The 11,158-nt window shown below is 41.0% G+C and overlaps 1 protein-coding gene across 1 annotated transcript in view; it reads left to right on the forward strand.

The window, feature by feature from the left end:
• MTNR1A (melatonin receptor 1A) overlaps positions 1-8,298 on the forward strand; it is a 58,881-nt gene extending 50,583 nt beyond the window's left edge. The window contains 1 exon segment of the mRNA XM_029961254.1: positions 7,430-8,298. Coding sequence (XP_029817114.1) covers positions 7,430-8,298 — 869 coding nt within the window.
• The last annotated feature ends 2,860 nt before the right edge of the window (positions 8,299-11,158 follow it).

An 11,158-nucleotide genomic window follows, 5' to 3' on the forward strand; every position in this document is an offset into this window, starting at 1 on the left:
AAGGTTGAGTGCCTGTGGATCAGAATGAAGGGGGAGGCCAACAAGGCTGACATCTTGGTAGGAGTCTGTTACAGGCCACCCAACCAGGATGAAGGGGGTGATGAATTATTCTACAAGCAACCAGCAGATGTCTCAAAATTACCAGCTATTGTTCGTGTGGGCAACTTTAACCTGCCAGATGTCTGCTGGAAACTCAACGCAGCAGAGAAGAGGCAGTCTAGGAGATTCCTAGAGTGTATAGAGGATAATTTCCTGCTCCAGCTGGTAAATGAGCCTGCCAGGGATGGGGACCCACTAGACTTGCTATTCACAGAGAGGGGCTGGTGGGAGGTGTGGTGGTCAGAGGCCGTCTGGGGCACAGTGACCATGAAATAATAGAGTTTTCAATACTCAGGGAAGCAAAGAGGACCGTCAATAAAACTTCTACCCTGGACTTCCACAGAGCAGATTTCAACCTACTCAGAAGACTGGTTCAGAGTGTACCCTGGGAAATAATCCTTGAAAACAAAAGGGTCTGGGAGGGATGGACATGCTTCAAGAAGGAAGTCTTGAAAGCAGAGGAGCAGGCTGTCCCAGTCTGCTGAAAGGCAAGCCAGTGGGGAAGACAGCCAACCTGGCTGAACAGGGAGATTTTAAAGGAAAATTAAGGGAGATTAGGGGAAAAAAGAGAGCTTACTGACTATGGAAAAAAGGGGTTGCTACTCATGCAGAGTTTAGGAATATAGTTAGGTCATGTAGAAAGAACATTAGAGAGACAGAGGCACAATTTGAACTCCATCTAACCACTTCTGTTAGGGATAACCAGAAATGCTTCTACAAATACATCAATAGAAAAGTAGGAGCAAGGAAAACCTCCATTCCTTGTTGGACATGGTGGGGGGACATAGTCACCAAAGATGAGGAAAAGGCTGAGATACTTAACACCAGAACTGGTAGACAGAGACAGGAAGCTGAATATCCCCCCTGTAATCCAGGAGGAAACAGTTAGTGATCTGCTGAGCCACTTGGATCCTCACAAGCCTATGGGACCAGATGGGGTCCATCCTAGGGTGATGAGAGATCTGGTGGAAGAGCTCACCAAGCACCTCTCCATCCTCTGCCAACAGTCCTGGCTCACTGGGGAGGTCCCAGATGATTGGAAGTTGGCCAATGTCACGCCGATCCACAAAAAGAGCTGCAAGGAGGACCCGGAAAACTACAGACCTGTCAGCCTGACCTCAGTGCCTGGCAAGGTTATGGAGCAGATCACATAAGTGATCTAAGTGCAATAACACAGCACCTAAAGGATGGACAAGGGATCAGACCCAGCCAGCATGGGTTTAGGAGGGGCAGGTCCTGTCTGACCAACCTGATCTCCTTTTATGATCAGGTGACCCACCTGGTGGATGAGGGGAAGGCTGTGGATGTGTCTACCTGGACTTCAGCAAAGCCTTTGACACCGTCTCCCACAGCATACTCCTGAAAAAGCTGGCAGCCCACAGCTTGGACAGGGGCCCTCTGTGCTGGGTTAGGAACTGGCTGGAGGGCCGGGCCCAGAGAGTGGTGGTGAACGGGGCTGCATCCAGTTGGCGACCGGCCACTAGTGGTGTCCCCCAGGGATCAGTGTTGGGCCCAGTTCTGTTTGATATCTTTACTGATGATCTGGATGAGGGGATTGAGTGCACCATTAGCAAATTTGCAGATGACACCAAGTTGGGGGGAAGTGTTGATCTGCTAGAAGGCAGGAGGGCTCTGCAGAGGGACCTGGACAGGCTGGAGAGCTGGACTGATTCCAACGAGATGAGGTTCAACAACACTACACTCTGGGTCCTGCAAACTTATGGCCACGAACAACCCCCTGCAGCTCTACAGGCTGGGGACAGAAGTGGCTGGAGAGCAAGGCCAGGCAGAAAGGGACCTGGGAGGTTTGGATTGACAGGAAGCTGAGCCAGCAGTGTGCCCAGGTGGCCAAGAGGGCCAATGGCATCCTGCCCTGGATCAGAAACAGTGTGACCAACAGCTCCAGAAGTGATTCTTCCCTTGTACTCAGTGCCACACTCAGGGGCCACACCTGGAGTACTGTGTCCAGCTCTGGGCCCCTCAGTTCAGGAAGGATATTGAGGTGCTGGAGCAGGTCCAGAGAAGAGCAACTAGGCTGGTGAAGGGACTTGAGCACAAGTCCTGTGAGGAGAGGCTGAGGGAGCTGGGGTTGTTCAGCCTGGAGAAGAGGAGGATCGGGGGAGACCTCATCACTCTCTACAACTCCCTGAAAGGAGGTTGTAGCCAGGTGGGTATTGGTCTCTTCTCCCAGGCAACCAGCAGTAGGACAAGAAGGAATGGTCTCAAGCTGTGCCAGGGGACGTTTAGGTTGGATATTAGGAATAAATTCTTTACAGAGAGAGTAATGAGGCATTGGAATGGGCTGCCCGGGGAGCTGGTGGATTCACTATCCCTGGAGGTTTTTAAGATGAGACTGGATGTGGCACTTAGTGCCATGGTCTAGTAACTATGGCGGTGTTGGATCAAGGGTTGGACTTGATCTCCTCGAAGGTCTTTTCCAACTCAGCTGATTCTATGATTCTATGATTCTACAATACTAAGTAGTCTCCAAACATTAGGGTTTAATTTCACAATATGCCATTAAAATATAGGAATTGAATAAATTATCAATATTTTCCACTGATTTTGGGTACGTAAAGCTAGGATCATATTTTTAAATAGCATATTATATAACATATGAAAGCTCAACATCATTTCAGATCCAACCTTGGAGTCTGAAACAATGAACCTCAAAACAAACAAAAAACATACAACGAAAATGTATCTGAACTCAAGTGGAAGCTAAAAGTCCACTCTGCAAGCAGGTATCTGGTTTCCAAGCAGTTTTCAGGCCCATGCTTTGTTCATTCAGCTGACATGCTAACCATGACCTGGCAGCTTGGGACTTGGTTTCTAAACTTGTGATATTTTTTTTTTTTTTAAAAGACAGACTCCCAAGATATCCTGCTAGCCTCCAATTTTTATATGACACAGCTTGTGTTTCCAAGACTTTCAGTTTGTCACTCTACAGCAGCCAACTGAGAAAACCTGGAACAACTATGGTGCATGAGTTTATAGAACCTTGAGGTCTGGCTGATTCAAAGACAGAATGTCTACTCCTCCTGGACTCAGTTTCCAAAGTTAAACTATTCAGAGAAAAGTATACCATGTATTGCCTTTCAACAAAGGGGAAAAATCTCCCACTTTTAACTTTTTCCTTATCATTTGACTCCAGTGGGTAAAAAATGAGAATATTAACAATATTAATAGTGAGCACCAACAGAAGTTTCAGTGGATGGCAGAGAAGGAAGCTTGGGATGGGCAGTCTCCAGCTAAACAGAAATTTAACAGCAAATATATATATGTATATATATATAAAATTCTTTCAAGCAAAACCATAACTCTTGATGTGAGGAGAGCAGACTTCAGGCTACTCAGAGAATTAGTAAGTAAGATCCCCTGGGAAAGTGTTTTTGCAGATGCTGAGGTCCATCAGTGATGATAACTTTTCAAACATCACCTCCTAAGGGCACAGGAATCGTCAGTTCCGAAATGCTGGAAGTGAAGCAGGCAAGGCAGAAGGCCGGCTTGGCTGAACAGGGATCTTCTCTTGGAAATATGGCAAAAATGGAAGGTGCATGCCCAGTGGAAACAAGGTCAAGTGACATGGGAAGAATTCAGAGATTCTGCTTGCTGCTGTAGGGAAAAAATTTGTGCCACCAAAGCCCAGCTGGAGTTGAAGCTGCCAGAACTGTGGGGAACAATAAAAAGAGGTTTTTCAAGTACATTAATGGCAATAGGCAGTGTAGAAATATCATCAGCCTGTTACAGGATGGAGATGATCACCTCACAAACAGGGACAGAGGCAAGGCAGGGGTGTTTAATGCATTCTTTGCCTCTGTCTTCAACTCGGATGATGGACCAAGGGGGTCTCAGTGCCCTTAGCTCCAGGACCATGACTGTGAGAATGATCAACTCCCAGTCAACCTTGAAACTGTGCAGGATCTGCTACTCCAGCTGGATCCCTACAAATCTGTGGGGCCTGATGGGATTCATCCCAGAATCCTCACACAACCTCTCTTGGTGGTTTTAGAGTGGTCTTGGGAATCCAGAGAGGCCCCAGCTGACTGGAAGCTGGTGAACATTGTCCCAGTTTTCAAGAAGGACAGGATGGAGGACCCAGAATCTACATATTCATCAGTCTCACTTCAGTGCCTTATAAAGTTATGGAAAAGATTATTGTGGGAGGCATTGAAAAACATCTGAAAGACAACGCAGTCATTGATCACAGCCAGCACAACTTCATGAGAGGAGACTCCTGCTTATATAACTGGATTTCTTTTTATGACAAGGTAACCCACCTAGTTGTTCAAGGGAAGCCAGTTGATGTAATCCTTTTGGATTTCAGGAAAGCTTTCAATACTGCCTCTCACAGGATCCTTCTGGATAAATGTCCAGAGTGGGCAATGGATAAACACATCATGCAGTGGGTGAGCAATTGGCTCATGGGTGGAGCACAGAGGGTAACACTGAATGGGGAACATCAGACTGGTGACCTGTTCCTAGTGGGGTTCCACAGGGCTTCGTCTTGGGCCCTGTGCTCTTCCACATCTTCATAAATCATTTGGAAGGGATACTAAGCAAGTTTGTAGATTATACAAAACTGGGAGAAGCTGTTGACTCCTTGGAAGGCAGGGAGACCCTGCAGAGAGACCTTGACAAATCAGAGGACTGGGCAATCACCAACCATATTAAGACCAAAGAGGAGAAGTGCTGGATTCTGCCCCTGATATGGGGCAACCCTGGATATACATACAGACTGGGGAATGAGATGCTGGAAAGCAGTGCCATGGAAAGAGACCTGGGAATCCTGTTTGACAGCAAGTTGAATATGAGTCAGCAGTGCCCTGGCAGCCAGGAGGGCCAACCATGTCCTGGGGGGCATCAGGCAAAGCATCACCAGACAGTCTGGAGAGGGGATTGTCCCTCTCTGCTCTGCACTGGGGCGGCCTCACCTTGAATATTGTGTGCAGTTTTGGACACCGCAATATAGGACAGATATTAAGCTCTTAGAGAGTGTCCAAAGATGGTGAAGAGCCTTGAGGGGAAGCTGTGTGAGGATTGGCTGAGGTCACTTGATCTGTTCAGCTTGGAGAACAGGAGACTGAGGAGAGACCTCATTGCAGTCTACAACTTCCTTGTGAGGGGAAGAGGAGGGGCAGGCACTGATGTCTTCTTTATGATGACCAGTGACAGGACCCAAGGGAATGGCCTGAAGTTGTGTCCAGGGAGATTTAGGTTGGATATTAGAAAAAGATTCTTCACCTAGAGGGTAGCTGGGCACTGGAACAGGCTCTACAGGGAAGTGGTCACAGCACCAAACCTGGCAGAGTTGAAGAGGTGTCTGGATGATGCTCTCAGGCACATAATGTGACTCATGGGGATGGTCCTGTGCAGGGCTAAGACTTGGACTTGATGATCCTAATGAATCCCTTCCAACTCAGCATATTCTGTGATTTGAATAAGTATTGTGATTTTATATGTCATCATTTTCTCAATTTTGCAGTATTCTTTTTAGTGGGAAAAAACCCACTAACAGCAAATTTTCATTTACTTTCCAATCCTTGATTCATAAGAAAAACCAGAGCTCTAAGTTCCATGTAGTGTCTTATCCTTGTATCACTTGCCACTACATCAAGGGTAAATTCTGAAAGCAATGTTTTTTTTCCCCCATATCATCTTCTGCTGATAGAAACTCTGATGTTTTTGCTGAAATGATTTGGAATTCTGTCAAAGGCTTCAGGATAAGCATATTGCAGTCTGGCATTGAATTCCCAGACAAAGAAGAAACAACTATAGACGCTATCATGAGAAAGTTGTTTATAAATCCAGAAACAAAATTGATGACAGCTAGTGTAGCAGTCTTTAAATTAAGGCCATTAGTATAAATATCAAATGTGGTACTTTTGCACGTATCAAAATTTAAACAGGACAGTGTAAGTAGCTTCCTGAGACAGATATTTTCTGGTTTTCTCTGTCAGTGTTTGTAGACGTTAATATTTCTAACTGGCCATTTAAAGGCTAAGATTGGTAAGAGAAGATGCATTTTAAGTTGTTTGAGATAGAATGCCCTATTGTTCCATAGATACTTTTATCCTTTCTTATAAACTCTTTTTATTTGTTTGTGTTTTGTCTGCCCAAGTGCAAAACAGTTCACCAACCCCACTTTGGACTAATAATGAAATCTGCATCATCTAAAGCTAACAATGTATTTTATTACAGGTTGCAACAGAAGCTCATATTTCATCTTCCTTGAATAATCTCAGAATTGCAAAATAGAATCTCAAACACACAAATGCCTATTTAGAATATGCATTTATATACCTACATACATGCATGTGTATACACACATTTATAACTTTCTGTAGAAATGGACATGAACAACTAGACCAATACATGTAATAGTTACTTTTAAAAAATGAATAAAAGTGACTTCAATGTATCTCATGAGCTTCTTCTTAGAAACTAGAATGGTTGGGAGGTATTCAGTTTAAGCAACTAAAAAAAGAAAATATAATCTATACTCAAAAGATTAATTCAAAACTTGATGGATTCCATTGTTTCTGAAGCAGAGAGGGGTTCTAGCATCTGTCTTTGTTAAAAAATGAACCAAGAGAATATTTCATTGCTTAATTTTTCTGTTTGGTGGCAGAGAAGAGTGGGACATCAGTAGTATCTAGGAACTGTCTAGGTCACTGCCCAGCATCACTTTTTTACTGAAGAGCATGTCTCTCAGTTTAGAAAAGACAACTAAGTCTGTGTTCAGCTAGACTCTTAGAAGTTTAGAGAAGTCCTAGCCAGCAGATTCAAAGACAGTTACTATAAAAGACACGTAAAAGTCGTGGAAGCTTGAAATATAAATGGGGGAAAAGAGATTTTCATTTCAGGACTGGAAAAGTTAAGGGGTAATGTACTGAAAGGGAATTAAATTAAATAAGGAAGGTAAATGTGAGTTTTGAAATTTATTAGTAATATTATTTCTGCTGATTTTTCAAGAGATACTATTTAAAACCAAGGCAAGGCTTAAAGTTATGGATATCTTAATTTGATATTAATTCTAAGTCTGTGTGATTGGAAGAATCCAAATAAATGACATGATAAATATACTAGGTCATGGTAATTAAGCTTAAAGACAGTTTTCTTTTAAAAGGTGCATCTTTAATTTAAGCTACCTTTTTAGACTCAAAATGAGTGTCTTATTTCTGATATAATGAATTTTGATCTAGAAAGTAGACACTAATTACATTTTAAGTGTTCCGCTTAAGGCTTCTCATAAATATAATGAGAGTAGAAATGACAGAAAAAGATCAAAAGAAAAACTAATACTTGCCTTTTTATATTTATTTTACAGGAAATGTGTTTGTTGTAAGCCTGGCAGTTGCAGACTTGATTGTAGCTATCTACCCATATCCACTGGTCCTCACATCTGTGTTTCACAACGGATGGAAACTGGGATACCTACACTGCCAGATTAGTGGCTTCTTGATGGGCCTAAGTGTCATTGGATCAATCTTCAATATTACAGGCATCGCTATCAATCGGTACTGCTATATCTGCCACAGTCTCAAATATGACAAGCTATACAGCAACAAGAATTCATTGTGCTATGTTGTTCTTATATGGGTCCTAACATTTGTTGCTATTGTGCCCAACCTGTTTGTGGGATCGCTACAGTATGACCCCAGGATTTACTCGTGTACATTTACACAATCTGTGAGTTCAGCATATACAATAGCAATTGTGTTTTTCCATTTCCTGCTTCCCATAGCCGTAGTTACTTTCTGTTACTTGAGAATATGGATCCTAGTTATTCAGGTAAGGCGAAGGGTTAAACCAGATAACAACCCTAGGCTGAAGCCACACGACTTCAGAAACTTTGTAACCATGTTTGTAGTATTTGTACTGTTTGCAGTCTGCTGGGCCCCTTTGAACTTTATAGGCCTTGCTGTGGCTGTCAACCCAAAAACTGTAATCCCTAGGATTCCAGAGTGGTTGTTTGTATCTAGTTATTATATGGCATATTTCAACAGCTGCCTTAATGCTATAGTATATGGACTCCTGAACCAGAACTTCAGAAGAGAATACAAGAGAATTATTGTCACTTTTTGTACAGCAAATGTTTTTTTCCAGGATAGTTCTAATGATGCAGGAGACAGAATGAGAAGTAAACCTTCTCCGTTGATTACAAACAACAATCAAGTAAAGGTGGACTCTGTCTGAAAATGGGAATCTTACTGTCATTCAACAGCATCCAAATAAAGTCTCTGTTTTATTAGTTCTACTGTTAGATATTATAGTGAAATATATCTTCTACACTGAGAGCACTTTGATCAAATTTCTTTCATAGTATTTGGGAGCTTGATATAGAGCCATGGTATACAGGTCCTATTATACAATGGTATATCTCTTGTATAATGACATAATGATATCCTTGAGTGAATAACAAGTTATGCATGGATACTTGTTTTTTTCCCTTAGATGAAGACAAACACCTAGAAAGAGATTGAAACAGAAGTATCCACACTGCCTAGTGCAGTAAAACAAATCATAAAACTCTTCCTGCCACTTTCCACCTGCTTTTTCTGGCCAGGTTGTGGTCTTGATTCTAAAACCTCTGGAAACTTCTTTTAAAAGAAGGAATCAGGCCTTTATGAAATATATTAGGAGATGTGAAGTGAAAAATCAAGGTAATTGAAAATTCATCAGGATTTTTGATAAGTACCTCTATCTATATTGCTTTGCTACTAACATGGACACAGTTATAATTTTCTTTGGGTATTAAACCTCAGCAACCCTCCTAAGAATGACATTCTCAATTGACTTCTCAATTTTAAAATAGCTTTTAAGGGGAGAAACATGCCTGACTGATTATCTTCAAAGCTCCAAGGGCAGGAGGATAAACAGCAAGAAAAGAAAAGAGCTGTGATTCATCAGGTCAAGCCATTCCAGCATGAAAAAAATGTGTAGGAGGGTTGGGAAGAGAAATTTAAATTACCATTATTTCTGAAGAGATGGTAACTCATGAAATGGGGAAATGCCCCAGAGGAGCTTCTGAGGAAACACCTTCTAGAAACATAGGTGAGGAAGACTGTTATATCTCACCTGTGTAAAGGATAGAAGTTCTAAACCTCTGTGAGAAGAAGATTAATGCATTTAATATGAGTGGCAAGTTTTGTCTAGTCAGTGGAATCTTAACCCCATGCAACCCTGGGAAATAAGATACAGAATGACCATATAACATCTTTTGGAAATTGTTCTCCTGAGAATAGCCTGAGACTAGAGGTTATTTTGTAATCTGACACAGATGAGCTTTTCAAATTAATAATTAGGTGTTTAACACAATTATGAACATAGTAGAATAACCTAGAACAATTAGACACCTTTAAATAATAGAACAGAGAAGATACTACTTATGACAGTGGCACAAAGAGGAATATGTGACTCTCAGGACAGGACGTGTTATGTGGACTTTCCACAGATAGCAGGCACCTCTTCAGTGAGGGGAAGCACACTGTGAAGTGAGGAAGAATAGCTAGGCTGTCTCCTGCAACAAAGAATGTCTGTTTATAATGAAGTCCTCTGGCGGAGAAAAGCAATTCACAATAGGATTCACCTTCAAATTGACCTTAAAAAGAAGGAGCATTTAGTTCTGGAAAGAAGCTCCAACTGTCATAGTTTTTAATGCTCAAGCATTTATACCTACAGAGATGTTCGAGTACACTTGAGCTTTTCCAAGCCGATTCCAACAATGTCAATGGGACTAAGAGTTTCTGAATAGCCATCAGACTTCTGTTAATCTATGTTAAAATGTGAATTTTACCTAAAGAATTTTTTTAAAATATTATTTACTGTAATGGAGATTTTCTTGAGCTTATATGTCTTAGAAAACAACAGTTACTCTATGTCATAGAACTCCTTAAACTGCATATGAATCTGACAGCATTTCGTCTTTCTTGGATCATAGATTAGCATATCCTTGACTTAATAATGAACTAAAAGGAAACATATTCATATTTACTTGATAGCAGTACTGACACTTCATCATCTGACCAGTTTCTTACCTTAAAAACAGGTGCCTCATGTCATGTTAACAACAGAACTAATGAACAACATTGTAAAACCCTGGTTATGAACTAGAAAGTCAATGCATTGCCAAGGTGCTTGACTCATCTTTGTTTACATTTTTCAGTCAGAACCACTGTGTAAATAACCAACTCTCTTCTATTGTGGTATCATCATGTGATGCGATATGATACAACGTGATTAACAACATAAAGTATATCACAGCTTTCTTCACTGTGATTTCATCCTTGGAGGATGCTTAGCTCTGTAATTTTATTGCTTTGTGCGTAGTGATTTTAGAATAGCAAGGGAGGCATGATTACCTTACAAGAAAATGAGTTTTTCATGCAAGAGAAAACAATATTTGAATTCTTACAAAAGTTGCCTTATTTAAAGCATATTTTCAATGAAAATGATGTCTTATGATATATTTATTAAAGTAGCATAAAGACAGCTTAAGTAGCTTAATCATTAGTAAGTTTAGGATTCTCAAAGATCTGTCACTTGCCATTTCCAACAGAAAATGTACATGTGTATCATGTCTACATATTTATGAGCCGGTTGAAGACACTGTATCCAATATTGTGGGTTATCTGAGGAATTAAAGTCCCCTGTAATTCACAAGTGCTAAAATATATTTTTGGTGACAATGAAAATGCTTTGCTATATACAACAGAACAAATTATACCAAAGGTATATATTTTGTTGAATAGGCCTGTAATAAAAATGGAGAACATTTTTCAGAGCTGTATTTTGAAATATTTGTATTAAATCTAAATCACAGAATTTGCATGTTGGTGCAAATTTTTAAGCTGCTAAATATAGCAATAATTTTAATAAACTAATCCCTGATTCTTCTTTGGGGGGCAAGTCTTTAGAATTTAGTTTAAAATTACTATGGATGAAAAATTTGAGCAACATCTGCTGCTCTCATGAGATTACTTTTGCATTTACTGCCATTCTGAAGTACTTTGCAGTAATGGTTACTTTTAATCCAAGTCTATTGCTTCAAAGGAGT

Source organism: Manacus vitellinus, unplaced genomic scaffold (assembly GCF_001715985.3).
Source record: "Manacus vitellinus isolate BGI_N305 unplaced genomic scaffold, ASM171598v3 scaffold_0_pilon, whole genome shotgun sequence".
NCBI lineage: Eukaryota > Metazoa > Chordata > Aves > Passeriformes > Pipridae > Manacus > Manacus vitellinus.